The sequence below is a fragment of the Prosopis cineraria genome, unplaced genomic scaffold (genome assembly GCF_029017545.1).
Source record: "Prosopis cineraria cultivar Desert tree isolate PC_DT_omini unplaced genomic scaffold, ASM2901754v1 PC7, whole genome shotgun sequence".
NCBI lineage: Eukaryota > Viridiplantae > Streptophyta > Magnoliopsida > Fabales > Fabaceae > Prosopis > Prosopis cineraria.
The window spans coordinates 26,704,687-26,724,442 of record NW_026555338.1 but is presented as its reverse complement, the minus strand read 5'-3'; the positions used below and the strand labels follow the sequence as shown (position 1 = coordinate 26,724,442).

Below are 19,756 nucleotides of genomic sequence, written 5' to 3'. Positions count from 1 at the left end.
TAGATACCTATAAATTTTATAAAAGAGACAAATCTTCTTGAATTTGTTAAGTTCTACCTTTATAATTTAACCATTAAAATTGTGTTATTTTAACGGATTGAGAATATTAATATCTTTTATAAAGTTAATAAATATTTATACACCATTGTTTACTTAAGGACGTTGGAAATAATTAAATATTTTTGCACCTTAATTATTGATTATTGATTAGTTTTTACACCTATTTTATCTCATAAGTAGTATAATATATGGAAAATTACATTTAAGAACCTCTTAAATAAATTAATCATAAACAAAAAGTAACAATAAATTTTATTTTAAAAAAATAAGTTTACGTTTCATTTTAATAACAATTGATTTCGTGTATTAATCTTCGTCTGTAAATAATTTTTTGGTTCGACCAGCGTTTGAAAGTGATATAAGAGAAGTGACTTGCGCTTTGACCGGTCACGTGCCAACAATGTTTTCTCTCGTAAACGTGGCCATAGCCACAACAAAAATTAAATGGAGAAATATTTCTTTGCGCTAGTCAACGAGCATTGACGCGTATAAATGTAACCTTCAATCTCCAATATCATGTGATCCTGGAGTGAGCTCGTGAGTCGATACTTTTTCTCCTTTCTTTCTTTCAAAATCTGAGTCGTTACTGGTTGTTGATCGTTGGTCAAGCAATAAAACAGTGACACACATTTTTAAAACTTCTATTATGGACAAGCGAGCTTTCTTCAATTCTTCTACCTCTTGAACTGCAAGAGTTTTGGCACAAAATTTTCATTTTATGTTGTGTTGATAGTCTCTTATTATCTTCAGTTCACTGCTTAGTTTACTAGGAGCAAAAGAACCATGCCTATGGAGCTTGTGGCGGAGCTCTTCTGGATGCTCTATTCGGTGTTTTGTTCAATAGACTCGCTTCTCCGGAAGTCGTTGCTTTCTTCAAGAGCAGGAAGCTCAATGACAAGTTGCTCAAGAGGTTGAAGATAAAGCTGCTGTCCGTGAGAGGAGTGCTCGACGACGCCGAAGGGAAGCAGATAAGAAATTCTGCGGTGAAAGATTGGCTTGAAGAGCTCAAAGATGCTGCGTTTGATGCCGATGATCTGTTGGATGATATCGAGACGGAGGCGAAGTTGGGACCAATGAACGAGGCACTGAATTTCTCGTTGGCTTCATCGAATTCGTATGAGAAAGACATTGAAGATATAATTGAGAGGTTAGAATGTCTTATTGAAGAAAAAGATGTTCTTCGTTTGCAAGTGGGAATATGTTTTAGATGGTCACCGAAAACGCCCACAACTTCTCTGGTGGAAGAATCTGAAGCCTACGGTAGGGATGGTGATAGGGAGGCCATTGTTGAATTGTTGTTGTCTGGAAATTCCAGTGATGAGAAAATAAGGGTTATTCCCATTGTAGGTATGGGCGGAGTTGGGAAATCAACGTTGGCCCAACTGGTATACAATGATGAGCGAGTGAAAACGGTGTTTGAGCTAAAGGCATGGGTGTGCGTTTCTGAAGAATTTGATGTTGTTAGGGTTACAAAGTTAATTTTGGAGGCCATTGGTTTAGGTGGTCATGGTACCAATGATTTGAATTCGCTTCAATTAAAATTGAAAGAGATGCTTTATGGGAGAAAGTTTTTGATTGTTCTTGACGATGTTTGGAATGAGAATTATGATGAATGGTGTCATTTGAAGAGGCCTTTTCAATATGGAGCTCAAGCCAGTAGAATTGTAGTGACCACACGGAGCCAGCGTGTTGCATCAATCATGCAAACTGTTGAATCATATAAGCTTAAGTACTTGTCTGATGAAGATTGCTGGAACTTGTTTGCAAAACATGCGTATGGTTATAAAAATTCAAGTACAAATCCCAGTATTGATAAGATTGGAAGAAAAATTGTGAAGAAGTGCAAAGGACTGCCTTTAGCTGCAAAAACTCTTGGAGGCCTTCTGCGATCAACTTCTGACTGTAAAGAATGGGAAAATATATCAAGGAGTGACATATGGGATTTAACAGAGACGGAAAGCAATATTCTTCCTGCTTTGCTGTTAAGTTATCACTATCTCCCTTCACATCTGAAGAGATGCTTTGCTTACTGCTCTATATTTTCAAAGGGTTATAAATTTGAGAAGGAGGAGTTGATTTTGCTTTGGATGGCTGAAAATTTACTTCAGATTCCTCTGAAAGGCGAGAGAATTGAAGACATTGGAGATAAGTATTTTCTTGAGTTAGTATCAAGATCATTTTTTCAACAATCAGGATCTGCTGGACAACATTTTGTAATGCATGATCTTGTAAATGACTTGGCTCATTTTGTGTCTGGCAGATTTTGTGTTAGGCTAGAGGATGACAACTCAGATATAAATGTTGACAGAAGAATGCGCTATTTATCATTTCACGCTGCTCATGGGTTTGTGAATTTTGAAGCTATTGACAGAAACAATCGATTGCGCACCTTGCTCACTCAAGGCAACGCTTTTCATGATCATAAATTGCAAGATGATACAATTTCAAAACTAATATGCCTAAGAGTGTTATCATTCTCATTCTTGAGTATCTTGGAGGAGTTGCCTGAATCAATTGGCTTACTACGGCATCTTCGTTATTTAAAAGTATCTGGAACAAGAATTAAAAGGTTTCCTGATTCTATTTGCAGTTTATACAATTTGCAGACATTGAAGGCGACATGGTGCATTAATCTTGCTGAGCTACCTCAAGATATGCATAATCTGGTTAATTTGCGGCACCTGCATATTGGATATACTCAAATAAAAGAGATGCCACCGCACATGAGTAAATTAAGAAGCCTCCAACATTTAAGTCACTTTATAGTTGGGAAAGATTATGGTTGTTCAGTCGGTGAGCTGGGACAACTCCCCAATATACGAGGTTCTTTCTCGATAAAAAATTTGAAACATGTTGTTCATCCCAAGGAGGCTATGGAGGCTAGGTTATGTGACAAGAAATATCTGACACAGCTGGATCTGAATTGGGGTCATGATACTGATACAGATGACTCACAGCATGAGAAGTATGTACTTGATCATCTACAACCCCACGCAGGGAACCTTAATGAGCTCTCGATACGTAACTATACAGGTACTGAATTTCCAAATTGGTTGGGAGACTTTGCATTCTGTAACCTATCATCTGTAAGCCTTGAAAATTGTAAGTATTGTTATGTATTGCCTCCACTTGGGAACCTTCCCTGTCTAAAACGGCTTGAAATTTCAAATTTCAAGATGCTGCAGAGTGTCGGAAGAGAATTTTATGGGAAATTTTCTTGTGGTGTGAATGCCATCCAGTCTTTTGCTTCACTAGAAGTTTTGAAATTTTACCATATGCAAGCATGGGAGAGATGGAGTCACCCAGATGACAAGGCAAGCTGCATAGCTTTTCCTTGTCTTAGACAAGTTGTTATCTGTGACTGTCCTAGACTGATTGGTGATTTGCCAAAAGCCCTTCCATGCTTAACGCAGCTTAAAATTCAAGACTCTGGGAAATTTTTTTCTTCACTCCCCTGTACTCAGGTGATAAATGAATTACTCATTCTTGGCTGCTCCAACCCAGAATTCCCAGTATTAGTTGGTGTAAACCAATGCTATCAGTTACTTGAATTGTTGGAAATAAGATGTTGTCACTCGCTCAAGTCTTTTCCATTGGATCTCTTTCCCAATCTTAAATCTCTCAGAATTTCATATTGTGAGAATCTAGAATCACTTGCTATTTCAGCCGAAGACGGACAAGGAAACCTAGAGGAAAGGCCCCAAAATCTCATAGCTCTTCAGTCCTTGTCCATTTATGGGTGTCCAAATTTGCTCTCTTTTCCCAGTGGAGGTTTGCCAGCCCCAAATCTCACTTCTTTAAGCATTGAATTCTGTCCAAAATTGAAGTCCCTCCCTGAAAGAATGCATTGCCTCCTTCCAAGTTTGGAAGCTCTTACAATATGGGACTGTCCAGATATGAATTTATGTCCAGATGGTGGTTTACCCTCTAGTTTGAAATCCCTGGAGTTCTCTGATTCGGATAATCTTGTTGCCAATGGAATGAACCTGCACAGGCAATCTCCTTCTGGGCTCACACTCTTTACCATCCACACTGCTTTTCAAGACGCAGAATCATATCCACCAGAAGGAGTGCTACCAGGTACTCTTACTGGACTAAACATCAGCAATTCGCCTAGGCTCAAAACTCTGAACACCAAGGGGCTGGAACATCTGAACTCTCTCAGACAATTGGATATCTATAGATGTCCTAAGCTGGATCAATAACAGAAGATGGAAAGATGCCTCCTTCTCTCACTGAACTCAGCATCAACGGTTCTCCTTTGCTTGAACATCATTTTGAGAAGGACATTGGAAAATACTGGCCCATGATTTGTCACATTCCAACCGTTAAAGTCAATGGCAGATATCTCAAATTTGAAGGTCGGCAAGAATTGTAAATATAAGGTACTTGTTCTATGTTACACCCGTTTTATTTATTCTAATTTCTTGCTTCCTTTAGTAATTTTTCTGAGCTATTACTCTTTTGGGGGGATAACCCGATACAGTACATTCATTATGATTTTTCTGACACTATAGATTTTGTAGCTTCTTGCTCCAATAGAAAGTACTTGTTCTTGTTTATTTTAGTTTCTCTTGTAATTTTTCTGCGCTATTGCTGTTTTACATGGTTGACAAGGTACTGTCATGATTTTTTATGTACATGCATTGTAACATGAAAAATATAGGCCACGAATGAGATGCATTTATTGTCTTCCCAAACAACCTTTGCACGTGAGTAATGATGGACACAAATTTGACTTCTTGTCTTTCTGGCTCTTAACTTTCCACCATATTACTGCCTGTTTGGTTTGTCTTTAAAATCGATTTTTTGGGAGGAAATCAATTTTAAAAGAAAATTATCCATACAGCATATACATGAAATAATGGATTAATGAGGTTAAAATCGATTGTTGTGTTAAACTATCTATACCTGCTTATCTAATTCTCATTTTACCATATTAATAATAAATAATTTGTCAATAATTCATTTTTGTGTTGAATAAAATTTAAAAAATTTAATAATATTAGATACAAATTTATCAATAATTTAATTTTAAAAAGAAATATCTTTGATCATAATTTGTACAGCTAAAATTGATTTTGAATAAAATATTCAAACATATTAATTCTGTTAAAATTAATTTTAAAAAAATAATATCCAAACATATTACATTATAACATAATCAATTATAATTAAAATTAACCATATTAATTAATTATTTTTATAATTAATTATACTCAACTGAAATTCAAATGAATTCTCAATCAAATGTTAGTTTTTAATGCTTACAACCTGTTGATTATATCATATTTCTTTTAGTAACCTATTTACATTTTTAATTTGAGATTTTTTTTAAGCATACAGAATAATACTAAATGTTCTAGTCATTAGTTTTTTTTAAAAGAATTTCAGTAATTAGTTCAGAATGATATTTTTTTTCTCAGCAGAAAAAAAAAAGTTGACCATGACGATAATTGTTGGCAATCTTCGAGTAGTTGATCATGACATCAAAAACTATAACATCTATTAATTATAAGTGGTATAGTTCATTTTCAAATTTAGTGTACTTAACTGGTATCTAGTTTGAAAAGGAAATAGTAAATCATAAAAAATGAATCATATGCCTAAGTGATGCTGGAGATTATTCGTCTGATGAATCAGGTTGCAGAGGGTTTAGCCAATGCTGGAATCACGCAAACAGCCTTCTATGACATGGTCCTCAAATCTCAATGGATAAGGACCCTGGTGCAAAAAGATTTTCTGGGATCCCCTCTTCTTTAGTCTGTCTCTTTTTTTTTTTTTTAATTTGGGCTTAGTCCCTCTTGTATACCAAAAGAAAAAGGAAAATAGTAAATCATGATTGAAGCATATCATAGAAGGCTGTTGGGCGAAAAAAGTAATTCACCTAAACTTTGTGTTAGCAAACCAAAAAAAAAAAAAAAATTGAAGCAGGACCTTGATGAAACGTCCTTTAGTTAATCAAGGTAAATGGATTTAACCGTAATTTTAATGAAAAAATTACCGACTCTAAATTGAAAAACAAATATAAAAGCTCAGACAATGCCACAGACTTCTTGGATTCCATCTTCACCCCACTTCCAAGTTCCAAATCTCAAGTGCTAATGTCTGCTGTTTTGGGGAGGGGGAGTGTGAGCTGTCTCTCCATGTATAATAATCTCATGCACCATATGTAATATGCCTGTCCGTATTAGTGCTCTTTAAAATGCCAACCATTTAGGCAAACTACTAACATGATTAACACAAAAGAGATGCCAAATGCTTTTCATATATACATACACACTACTTTAAATATTCACATTTTCTACAATTTGACAGTGGTTCCTGCGGAACACGAGAACTCAACTCAAAATGAGCAATGGTCTTTCAGAACTTGCCTGGCAAGATCAAGAGCTCCACTCTTCTTGTAGATTAAATGCAGATTGTGAGCTGCTTCTCTGCGAAGGTCACAATAACCAGGTTGATGGTTCTCCACGGCATCGGGATTCCCATCCGGAAGCTTCGGAATGGGATAGTCTTTCACACGAATAGCAAGAACTTTCTCATAATATAAAGCTGCCAGAGTTACCATACCCACGTGATGGTATGCTCGTGCTATGTTGTATAAGGATTCCTGTAGAAGTTTAGAACAGCTTGCTTGCTTCAGTTTCACTATAGTTGAACCAACATGTAACAGTTGGGGGAAAAGAGACTAATGACAGCAATCAACCTGCTTAAGTTTACAACCTTACATTAATGGAGATTATTCACCAGTTATTTTGTACTCTTTTTTTTTTCATATTTTATTTAAACACACTAGAACTCAAGGATCCATGATAGAACAGACAATATGTAAACTTAAGCAGATTGATGTACTGAGAAAATGAAAATGAAATGTAGGAACTGAGATGATGAGGATACGTGTTTGTTTACCGGATAAAGTAGAACCCTACTAGGAGAATTTCGATCATAACCCGAGTTTTTCTCAGAGGAAATGCAAGTTATCGAAGATGTGGTCATAATTGAACAAGCATTCTTATGGCAATAAAAGTAGGTGTACGAGTGGAAGAGGCAGTGATGCTACTATGAGGCGTGGGGTTTTGATACAGCATGTGTTAAGTACACTAGGCATATGGAGACGAAGTAATTTGATTTGTCCAATGACTTCAGTAAACTGGGTCTTTGAGATAAAATTGCACAATGCTGGGCTGATATTTTACTCAACTCAGCTAGCTCAATACTTCGTCAGACTACATACATAGGTTATCTTCTGGCCTGATCCTGGCACTTAACATTTTGACTACTTTTAAATTTTTTTCAATATTCATCTCAGAGAAATAAATAAAAGGCTGTTGACAAGGACAAATAGGCCAATGTCCATTAGTGAGGCTGAGACTGCAGCTAGTTAGTATCTACGTTGAGGTTGAGGTATTGGGGTAGCAATCTTTGAAGAAGACATAACCATAGTGTTAGTGCCAGCTTTGTCAACAAGGCAGGTTTTTTGTTTTTTTGTTTTTAACTTTCAACGGATATTATTTTTATCTTCTTACATAGGTTAGAGAGAATTGGAAATATTGATTAAAACAAACCTGGCTATTTTCAGAGATCCTCAAATCGTTGTACAGGAATGCTAGACCCTGTAGAATACACTGATGTTTGTTTTGAAGTCTAAAACCCAAAGCTAAGTTGATCAATGCAGTTCCTGAACAACATAGAATGTGTAACAATCAAATACAACACAAACTCCAGTAAGTGTTACCTAAATACAACATGGCATGAAAGAACGTACCAACACAAAGATTAATCAAGGGATTCTCAGGCAAGAGTTTATAAGCTTCAAGGTATTTCCTTGCAGCATCTTGATGGTGACTAAAAATGGTAAATTGATGCCCAGAAATGAGAATAGGAGGAACACAATCCACAAATTTTCCTTGCATATGACGTAAAAATTTGGAATGCCTTGAATCTCGATTCTCCAATCTATCATAGAGCAGACATCAAATAAATTATAAAGAAACTAAAGTTTGTCTTGTGCCTTGCACAGGAAAAAACTTAATCATCAATAATGAATAAATTACCTTATTTCTCCATCACAGCCGATCAATAGTTTTTTTTTTTTTTAAGAACAAGAATTGAAATCTATATTTTAAAAGGAAAACAGCACGAGCCCAAAGCAGAGCTAATGTTGACTTTATGAACAGTAACAGCTTTCTACACTTCAATTATAAAGGTCTAGGCCTTAATTTTTCTCTAGGACATAAATATAGGTCCCACTTCTGTGCCAAATAAAAATTTAAAGAAAGATTAGGAAGCCTAACTAACATTTTACCAAGAAAACTCCAGGGTTCAGTGGGAACCAGTTTTTTCACCAGGCATAAGATTTCGCCTGTTCTTGAGAGACAAATTTCTAGAAGCATTAATTATTTGTTTTCCCTAAGTATCCTTAATTATGTAGAGAGAGAGACAAGACTACACAAATTTAATAAACTTTATTGAAGAATGGTAATTTTAGAAAAAAATTGAAATATGGATGTATTTAATGAGAGGAATTAATTTTAGTCATTTTTCTTAATCTATGTGAAGGTTGTTATTTCGTTGTTAACAAAGCACAATGACATTGTGCAATCCATATAACTAACCTAATGGGATAAGGCTTGTTGTTATTGAAGTGTGAAAGTTGCTAAACGTCTCTAATAAAAAGGACCAAAGGGAGTATTACAAATTAATTATATCTGCAGAAGGAAACTTCCATTTCTAGGGTGCTTTCAAAGATCCACCTGATACTTCCACGGTTCCACCTGATAGTTGTGACTAGAGAAGAAAGGCAGAGAACATAAAGAAATGATATCTACTAAAACAAACCAATCTTAAGTATTAAGCAATTGACATAACATTGACAAAGAAATCAAATGATTACCTTGAGGTAACCTTGTAATAGCAATTCCAAGCAGCAAAACTGTAAGGATGTTGCTGAACAATATTTTTAACACAGTCAAAACCGTGCTTAGGATCAGTGGTGTTGTACGCCATTTCTGCCAAAAAAAAAAAAAAGATAAGTTCGTTTTATGAGCCAGTTACACATTTCTTCTTTAGAACAACAGCGGAAATATCTAAAACTCAAGATTGGGAGACAAACAAGCAGGAAAAAGTTCCTCCTGCATTTTCTGGGCAGGAGAGAAAAGTTTGAATTGAAAAAAAAATCCAGAAGTATAAAAGTCTGTCGGGTTTCAGGACTCACGAGCTCCAAGAGATCGAAGCTCCTCTTTCTTTTCAGCAGACAGTACATTGTGGGCCAGCCTTAGAGTGAGATTAACAATCTCCAATGCTTCCCAGTACCTTTGCAAGGTCGCCAATGCCTTGCATAACTGTAAATCATATTAATGGATCATATAAAACAAAGGAAATGGGAGTAGTGGGGCCTAAAACTAGAGATAGAAGTGCTGACATCAATAATTATCTGATGATGTTCTTCGTCTTTGAGAAAATTGCACAAAGGACGTTTCTTAGCTTTTTGAGAGACATACTGCAGTATACAGGAAAGAAAGTCAGCATAGAGCAATATTCAGTGATATCATCACCTAAACATTTTCCCTTCGAAAGAGAGTTGATATTTAATATGAAAAATTACCCCAGGCTCATCATCTGACTCATTACTTATCCAATCAATTCCAGCAGCCAATGCCTCGGCTTTCCTTTTCTCTTTCAGAATTGCCTTCTCCTGTAGCTTCTTTTTGGCCCTGGAAGCTTTCAGCCTAATTTGATATAACAAGAGACATTCATTTTTAACTTGTAACAATACAGCAAGGGAAAATCCAAGCAAGAAAATCTATAAAAATACCAAATACAAATTTTGCTGATTTTTTTTCTTTTCTTTTCTTTTAACTGGTAGAAAATCATTTAAGATCGTTTTGTCATGTGCAAAGAAGACCATTAGAGATGCCAGTAAGGAGTGAGCACATAGTCTTCAGTCCTATGAAAAAAGGTAGAGAGGTATCAAGAATGGTTTTTAGAAAAGAAACGAGAAATACACCTATCCCATTTTCTTTCTAGGTCCATTTCCCATTTCCTTTCTAGAAAACACTTTTATGTGTACCAAATATGCAGTTAAAGAAGTCATTCATCAAGATCTCCTAGTTAATGGCTTATTGGAATAGTTGGTTTCAGGCAAAGCATAATGGCATCATGTAATCCATATACCCCAACTCCATTTAAAGTGCAAAGCTTTTGTTGTCGTCGCTGTTTTCTTTTTTCTTTTTGTTCTTTTTTTCTTTTCTTTTTTTTTTTTGGAGTAATGTGGACAATATTTGTTGTGTATTCTACAACTGACTCATGGAGGGGAATAATAAACATATCAATCAAAAGCGGTATCATTTAATGGGCTATTGGAAGGCACTATTTGCAGATGATTCATATAATCTGGAGTATTATGAAAACTAAGGTAAACTGCCTATTGGATCCAATTCCTTCCTGATTATTTGTCTAATGTATGTCTGCAATGGTAGTGAATTAGTTAACCACCATGGAATGTTTTTTGTTAATCACTAACAGATAATTCTATTGTTAACCAACAACAAATAATTTTAAGCCCCCAATTTATTTATTTGTGGGTTAACCACAGACGGATGGTTTTCATCAACCACTAACACATAGGTCCCACCAACAAAAGCTTTGTTTACCTTTTGCCCTTTTTTTACATTGAACCACCAAAAGTGTTCTTTATTATTTTTTAAGTTTCATCTACGGTATTATGATTGTCTAACAAACACCACATATCATTAGAAGGCATTGAGTCCACTTGTTTTGGGCAAGCAGAACAGGAGAGCAGTGCATCATGCACAGACCAGATGAAGACAGTGGTACATGGCTTCTTGACACTTGTGCAACTGGCAGTCAAATTTTGGGATTTGGTGAATGTTAGTCTACTGAATAAAAGGGATGCATGTCTCCCTTCTTTATGTCAATGATTGGAAGCTGTTCTGAGCAGCAAGCAACCTCATGAGAAGCTTCTGCCTTCTCATATTGGGTGGTCATATTTTGGCCATAGGCTTAGATATATCACGTAGAATTTTGGGTTAAGAAGTCTGTTCTGATTCAACTGTATTTTTTGACACACCTCCCGGCCCCCCCCCCCCCAAAAAAAAAACAAAAGAAAAGAAAGGAAGAAAAAATAGGAGTCGTACATGTAAAGGAAACAGTTAACTACAGGAATCATTCAACCAATTTCATAAATCAGGGAGGAAAACAAGGAAATAAATACACAATAAAGATAGCATGATACATGAAAATAAAAAAGGAAATAAATAAGTTAAAAACGAAGCTAAACTACCATGTAATAAACAGGGGATAATTTGTTTAAAAAAATGAAAGAGCTCATAATGGACCCTTAATCACATGATTCCCACAAAATTTCAGCATCCAATACTCACAGATCTGATGGAAGAGCTATTGGCCTGAATCCTCGAAATACATTGTCTGTATCCTGATCATCTAATACTTTAACCCTTTCAACCAGATCTTTTTTGGAGAGCCGCTTTTTTGTCTTTCCCTGTAACAACCAATGATGGCTTATATAAAACTGAAAACAGATCAGAAGCCTATATAGATATAAGTATTGATATAATGATCATTTGAGGGAACCCTATGCAAATATTGCATCTCTGTTAGAAAAACATATCCCTGACACATTTAACCTGAAAAGCACAGACAAATGGAAGATAAAGCTCCAGTTCATTTTTTTTAAAACCAAAACACAAGCTTGTTCCTAAATTGTTTTAAGATTACTCTACTAACGTGCTTTTCTCTTTTTTAGTGGGGTTACCCACACAGCTTTCAACTTTCAACCACTAGCAAAGTTAAAGGGGAAAAAAAAAAGATTATGCTACAGAGTGACTGTCAACCACTGAACTCTACGAACCAACGACACAATTTTGACATCTTCCATTTCAGTTAGTCTGTCAACGCTTCAATTTAAAAGCAAGCTCAAGCTGTTGACTCAACATATATGCATGCAAGGTTGTTAACGCATGCATGTTTTACCACCTATGATAGGAAAGAAAGATTCTCAAAATTTAGCTTTCAAAATTTTACCGAGTGTTGGAGATTCCCAATGTACAATGATTTACGTATCAGAGGGAATATCGTATCCACAAAATTTCCAAGCATCCCTTTGTCCCAATATATTTTGGAGAGCTTCAATTTAACTTTTTCATTGACCCACCATCTATTTGATTTATCAGAACGTTCTTCACCAGAATCTGCAAGTAAATTTCACATTAGAATCTGCAGGATAAGCCTTTTTTTCTTTTTTGGTGAACAGCCTGAACCAACTAAGATCATGAGGAAGAACAAAATTTTGGAATGTACCAGAGTCCTTTGGAGGGACCAGCACCAAAATTGCTTCATCTATTTTTCCTTCTTCGAGTAGGAGAGAAGACAAAGTTATCCGTGCATCAACATCATCTTCTAGTGTTTCCAGGGCTGAAACAAGAATTTGTTTAGCAAATGAATATGATAATATTTTAACTGAATATAATGGGTAGAAAAGAGTTGTCCGTGCAGCAAATAAACACAGTTAATACTTAGTATTATGTCCATATTATGGTAGCAAGCGTCAAAGGGATACAATCATTGAATAGCACTGCAGCTTAAGCATAGTTTGCACCCAGCCCACATAAATATAAAAAGAAAAAATAAAGTACAATAGATTGGGAAAAAAAAATACATGCCAAACAAGGGATTTTAGGATAGTTAAAGTTACTATGAGTACCTAATAATTTAGTGTTTTGAAGGATAGGAAATATATAACAAGTAGGATAAAGGAAGCAAGTAATGAAAACATTCAATAAAACACGGATTAATAACACTGTCACAAACAGTAGAATAAAGGAACAGGAAGGAAAAAACACTGGCTCACACACATGATCTCACTAACTCAAATGTTTTAATCCAAAAATAGGAAAACACACACATGCAAGCATTAGATACTTGTGTATTGACATTTTGACACACATGTAAGAGCACATGAATCAACTTATTGATTACTTTCTGTCAACCGAATACTGATATTAAGAGAAAAAAGTTTTGAAACTTGAAATAATGTGAAGAATAGCAGAGAAAATACTTTGGGAAGCCATGATAAAGAAAACACAAATACATACACATGAATCTATGGGGAATGCTAACCCTCCACATTAGTTATGTGGAAGTTGATCCAACTTGACCCTCGCTCTTTCACTAAAGGACAATATAATACTTCACTCTATCTACCATTCTATGCATAAAAGCAAAAACAATTAAAAAAGTGAACCTGCCTTTGTAGAAAAATTCAATTGCTCGTAATCTTTCTTTGAGGGACAGAAAACATCTCGCAATTTTCAGATTCAGGAGACCCTGCAAGAAAAATTTGCCATAGGCATCAGATTCTATTAGACTTATATTCAATGATGATATACCGAGAGAACATATGATTAAACTGGATTTAAAAAAATGAAAACTATCATGATTTATGACCACCAAAATGAGCAAAGAAAAACAATTGAAACCATTTTATTAATTTCAAATAATAATTAGCCAATGATACAGCACTACTGCGCCATCATCAATTCTCAAAATAGCACTCATTTCTTTAGAGCACACCCCTCTCAAAACCCGAAAGAAAGAAAGAAAGAAAGAAAGAAAAGAAGAAAAAGTCCAATCCCCACAGCCACAAATAGCCAAGGCATGTGCATAATGAACAAAGTAACTAGGAAAGTATAGAAAGCTTCAGCCAAAAACTAGTCTCTAGCTTAAATGGTGCCACCGTCAGTACTTTTAAAGTAACAAGTTGTAGCTTGCTTTTTACATTCTTCTTCTTTTTTTTTTTGGCAGTATGCTTTTTACATTCTATATCAAAAATTGAGTGGGACGACAAATTGAAATGACAGTCCAAAATTAATTTGTAAAAACAGAAATAGTAACAGTCGTAAAAAGTTCAAATGAACAGTTCAATAACATTTTTCTGACTGTCAGTATAATTGGCAATGATTCGATCAAATGCTCATACAAACTATCAGTATCAAAATTCCAAAAAGAAAATGCAAGAGAAATGCAATAAATAGGAACGAGTTACCATACATTTTTACTTCCCCATTTTGCTTCCAGCATCAGATAATAACTCAATGCATAGTTGTAATGCTCAAGAGCCATCAATGAATCTGCAATATCAGTAACCAAGTCAGAATGCTCGGTGGCATTCTCTGGTTTCAAATCATTGAAAAGAACCTGTAAATCACATTGAGAACTTCAATATAAATACAAATGACAAAAAATAAACATAAAATTTGATATACTTCCATTATTTAAAAACTGAAATTAACGACAAATAATTTTTTTTAAAATAAGATATCAAACCCTGCTTTAAAAAAAAAGGTTATGAAAGACACCAGCACAAAAGCACAGAAAGTTCCGCATGCAGGAGTACATAGTCAAATAGGACGTTCTTTGTTTAACATAACAGAATAAGGAAGCCAAGATGCAAGAAGTCTTGTATAGAATGTGAAAAATAGCAAAACAAGGAAACTGCAGAAATCCCTCCATGATGTTATCTATCCATATCAACCTACATTAATGATTTTCTACAGCACTTTAGGAACAAAACACTACATACACTAGCCTACGTGGGAGAATATGTTCTAAAGATTGCCCAGTGAGGGGACTTAACCTGAGTGAAGCCCACTTAATGCTAATATGAAAAAAAGGCAAAAAGAAATTTCTCGATAACAAAGGCAAATCAGCACAACATTACTTGCCAATCCAATCTATTTAAAATTAAACATGTACGCTTCCCTTGAAAAAGTGACAAGCTAAGCACCATAGGGAGGACAAATTAGCAATCCTGTCCCACTTCTCATGTTGGTGCTTGTACAATAGTCAATTGTTAATCCAACCTTACAGCCTTATCGTGCTGCAGAAATAGATGGCACATGACTAGGATACAGAGTGAACAGTACGAAGCCAGGCCTAATAATCAAGCCCATATCACATATACACTAATAATTGAAAACAAATTATATAAAGGCACAAGATGGCAGTAAAGCATTCGTATAATAGTATCCAGTTGAAAATATAGCAATATACTACAAGGGAAATGCGTAAATATAGAGGAGGTGGATTTGTTTGAGCTAGCTTCTCAACATCATTTGAATATCAGTAAGCTGTAAACAACATCAGATTGAACAAGCCTGTACAGTTAAAATGAACAGTACTTGAGAACATACAAAGTCAACTGAATTATGTATCTTCCACTGAGCAAGTGACACACCTGAGCCATCTGCATATTTCCATGATGAATATGACAGATTCCTGCTTTAATTTTCCAATTCAACGGCAATTCCTTTCCTGAATAATGTACAGCTTGAGCATGCTCAATATGCTGAAGAGCTTTGTCGTATGCCTTAGTCTCCATGTATATGGAAGCTAGCAGATCAACAACACTTTCATTGGTTTCGGCCTGTTGACCCTTAAGATAGTCTTCAAGAATGTGGATTGAACATTCTGCTTGACCACATTTTTGGTAGAGCTGAAATAGAAAGCAACATATACTTGCATCAATAACAACAGTCAACCCCATGAATTTTAATTGGATATAGGATATATGAACAGTTGCTCAATAATATTACCAAATTGTGACCTCAAAAGAGTGGCTGTTTGAAAGGAACAACTAAATAAGAACTTATGGCAGAAATTAGACGAGAAACAAAAACATCTAGTAGACATGAGAGACCAATGACATATTTCTAGCTGTGTATTTCTTCAGGTTTATGTTTTCTTCATAGTGGCCCCCCAGGAGATCCCCACTATTACAAAAGTCAACTAGCTCATTTGGTTTTGTCCTTGAGGATATGTTTTTCATTTTGCTAAAATAGTTGATAGTATTTAAAACTAATCACAACTTGTAAATAGCTAAGCATAGATGATACAACAAATTAAGAACTCCAATAATTAGATGTTTGTCTACTGTCATTTTTTTTTTTGTGATTGGAAAATCTCACTCATTCTACTACTGCAAACTCCTATAACACTAATCAAATCAGTGTCATCATTTAAATTTGTTGTTTATCATCATCAAGTACAAGCTTCATTGCATCAGGCTTCAGATCATATTCCAACAGGGATCTTCCTAAACCCTAATTTGAGGCACCGTGCCATAATTATCCCAAAAAACTCTCTGAATACCTAGCCCCTTACAGAAGGGTACATCAAGGCCACAAGTCCCGCCAGCATACAAATGAATCACATAGCATCAGAAAAAGACATGTTAAATTTTTGGTACAAAATTGTTAAAAAGGAAAAAATTGATATTTAACACAAAATCTACAGAAAAGAGCATTGCCGCATAGTCATGTGGAACATGGATCCTTAAAAACAGAGAAAGAGGAATACCTTAGCTGCAGTTTTTAGTGCATCAATATTCTCAGGAAAGAGTTGATAAACTTGAAGATGTGTCTCAGCAGCTTTTTGATAATCTTTGAGCTCAACATAGAGAGATGCACGATGAATTCTGAGAGTAGTGTCCTTGGGATCAGCAGTTATTGCTTTTGAAAGACAATAACTGGCCTGGCCAATGTCACCTTGCTCTCTGCAATTGAAATGTTCTCAATCCCGACAAGTAATACTATTTTTTATTTAAAAGCCATTAGATATTGGAATGCATGTACGAATTCAATTAAAGTAGAAACAACAACAAATTACAATATATAAACATTGCAAAGATGTATTCACAAATAAAAAAAATGAGAAAAATTAATGTGAGACATATTATATATTCATATCATTGCACACATCACTTGAGGTAATTTAAGCCTCTTTCACAATTGCAGACAGTGGGAATGTAATCACATAGAGTTGAGTATGTTCAGAAAGATCAAAGTACACAAAGAATGATGAGGAAAAAATGCGGAGCTCTCTTACATGGACCAAGTAAAAAGCATTTTCCAGAGTGATGCATCTTTGGGGGTCAAAAGAGCCGCAATCATGTAGAAATTCATAGCTTTTTTGTAATCCTTAAGTGAACTATAGATAAGTCCAAGTGTGTGATATGAATCAGGCAAATTTGGTGCCAGCCTGATAACTTCATGCAATATAGAAATAGCCTGCATAAAGTCAGCAGAGTGAATATATATATATGGACTGCTCTGTCATGGAAAGAATCTATAATTTACAACAAGCTTAACCAGAATATAGTACCTCTTCATAACATTCGCGTGCATAGTGAAGGGTGGCATCACCCAGCATTCGTGTTAGCTGAGGATCAAGTTTATTCTTTGATCCTTTTCGCCTACCTCTTTTCTTGGGTTGCATCTAGAAAATAGGTAGAGGAATAAATGGTGTCACAAGCTGAGATGTTTCAGTTCAAATTTTTTTATCTAGAATCTACAACAAACATCAAAAGAAATCACAGCAGAAATAAACTGCATTAAACTACTAATAGCATGGATCACTAGTTAGTTGCAAATGCATAACTGAAAATTCTTGCTCGTTGAGCCAGTCATCAACATCCTTTCTAGGGCATTAAAAGATACATTGTGCCAGTTTTTTTAATAAAAATTTCGTTTTCTAACTTGCATGCTCTTAGTTGCACCCTCAACCTAAGATTTTTCAAAGCAAGATACTAATGTTCATAGGCTAAGAAAACGCATAGCAACTCTTCACTAGGATGCAGGGGATAACTTTGGCTCTAATGTCCAACTATAGCATTTTTTTTTTTTTAATGCTCTTTGCATGTGTAAGCAAATTATACTGCACAATCTGGACAGCACAGTGTTTCAAGAATTTATGATCAATTCTCTATTCAGAGTTACAAAAGGTTTTCCCTAACATATTCTCATGTAGAGATGTATTGTCACAGAATGTAGTCGCTCTATTGTAATGCTGCATGAGCATGCCTAATCACATGTACATTGTACCTTTCTAGACTTCCTGCGAACACCAAAATTCAGTGCCTCCATTATCTCCTCCATACTAGCCCCTGAAATATCGTCTTCCCTCACCTTCTTGAAAGAAGGCCCATCACTGTTTTTAGAGACATTAACAAATACACGTCACACTTCTAATGAAATACCTATTTGCATCCCAACTCTTTGACTTAATGAAATTCTTCTTTTTCTTTTTCTTTTAAAAAAAAGACACCAAAAGTTAATGAAATTCTTCTAACGAAATACTTATTTCATTCGTTATTCATTTTTGAAATTAGCAGAATAACACATGGTCAAATTAAATCTACTTCAAGCATAAAGCACAGAATAATAGCACAATGAGGAGAAGGTACAATTAAAAACACAGTACGCTGGGCTCACAATTATGAAGATGAAGTTGGAAGACAGTTGATTGAACAATTTGGGCAATGGCATCAAACACACGAACAGGACCCATGCTATGTTCTAATCTAGATGAATTGGACAGCTGTAAAAGCAGAAGGATGAAATGACAGATAGGAATCTTAATATCTAATGATATCAGAAAAGAACATTAAAAATCAGAATTCCTTTTAAGAAGCTTAAATTATCACCTTTGCTTTCTAAAGTAAACGCTGGCATTTCTCTAAGACACTATTTAGGGTCCTAAAGTAATAAATCATTTTACAACATTATCAGACTAACTCAAGAAAATTTGATTTTTAAGATATTTTGTAGCGTTATTGAATTGTATTATAGAGTCTTTAGGTTCCTATAAATCATTCCCACAAAAGAGAATTGCTCAGGCAAAGAAGAAGAAGAAGAAGAAGAAGGAGTGATGAATGAATAGAAGTTGAATTACTGGTGCAAGTCTTCAACTGCTTTTCGCTTTTTATCAGCAAGGGCTTCATTCTCAAGGCGCTCCAATTGCTGATAACTCTGGACCTCAGAGTCATTATTCTCCACAAAATCCAAAGGATTGATCCCATCTTCGAACCTGAAAGTGTATTCCCCCTCGTCTTCGACGTATTCTTCTTCACCTGCATCCATGTCTTCTCCATCCTCCTCTTCTGGCGCATCTTCAACTCCGTCTTGCTCTTGCTCTTCCGCAGCGTCCACCCCCTTGTCCCCATTGAGCTCAACGAAGCTGTTTCTTGATCCCGCGTCAACTTTAGCGACGGCGCCGCTTCCCTCTCCCTCCATCGCCGATAAGTTTCTCCGGCTGAGTTAGTGAATGTCCGTTGGAACGTTTTTGGCTTGCGGGACAAATCCCGTGGAAAAAAAGTAGTCAAAAACTAAAATTTGCGTTATTTAAATTAAATTTTAAAAAATAATTACCTACTTAAATTTAAAATTTTAAAAAATAATTATAAGCATAATTTTTTTTGGTAATGATACAAACATGAATTTTAATTCAGCTGTTTTTTGGCCAGACAAAAATAAAATGTATGAAAATTCCATCGTAGTTTGTTGGAGGAGAACAGATTAGATATATTAAAACTCAATTATTTTTTAAAAATTGAATGACAATAATTTTGATTTATTAAGGCCTTTCAATAAAATGGAACAAATTCATTTATGTTAATATTATTAGTGAGAGGATGATAGATGTATATGAAAATTGTAAATTTGAAGAAAATAATTATCTTTTTAAAATAAAAAAAATTAATTATTTGGTCTTAATAATTTTAATTCAGTTGTAACTCAATCTTTAAATTTTGACTCACTATAATTTAATTTTTTTTAATTTTAACTCGATTGTAATTCAATCTCTAAATTTTAACTAT

The 19,756-nt window shown here is 35.0% G+C and overlaps 2 protein-coding genes across 5 annotated transcripts; one reads left to right on the top strand and one right to left on the bottom strand.

Annotated features, from left to right (window-relative positions):
* The first annotated feature begins 600 nt into the window (after positions 1-600).
* LOC129315401 (putative disease resistance protein At3g14460) lies at positions 601-6,816 on the top strand. Its single transcript, XM_054959060.1, has 2 exons — positions 601-4,445; positions 6,379-6,816. Exon 1 carries the CDS (start codon positions 1,134-1,136, stop codon positions 4,263-4,265), a length of 3,132 nt encoding a protein of 1,043 aa, XP_054815035.1. The 5' UTR covers positions 601-1,133; the 3' UTR covers positions 4,266-4,445; positions 6,379-6,816.
* On the bottom strand, positions 6,089-19,224 carry LOC129315402 (uncharacterized). 4 transcript variants are annotated; one of them, XM_054959061.1, is made up of 18 exons: positions 18,832-19,224; positions 17,982-18,087; positions 17,263-17,376; positions 16,987-17,168; positions 16,459-16,654; positions 15,338-15,595; positions 14,152-14,298; positions 13,350-13,428; positions 12,403-12,516; positions 12,127-12,293; positions 11,466-11,584; positions 9,668-9,791; positions 9,485-9,562; positions 9,278-9,404; positions 8,957-9,071; positions 7,829-8,019; positions 7,629-7,741; positions 6,089-6,673 (listed from the first exon to the last, which is right to left on the bottom strand). In XM_054959061.1, exons 1-18 carry the CDS (start codon positions 19,170-19,172, stop codon positions 6,407-6,409), a joined length of 2,838 nt encoding a protein of 945 aa, XP_054815036.1. In that variant the 5' UTR covers positions 19,173-19,224; the 3' UTR covers positions 6,089-6,406. The 4 variants fall into 4 exon arrangements, 3 of the variants coding, with proteins under 3 accessions (XP_054815036.1, XP_054815037.1, XP_054815038.1); XR_008594479.1 differs by lacking the exon at positions 6,089-6,673 and adding an exon at positions 8,817-8,850; XM_054959062.1 differs by lacking the exon at positions 17,982-18,087 and having other exon boundaries at positions 18,832-18,971.
* Between the last annotated feature and the right edge of the window lie 532 nt (positions 19,225-19,756).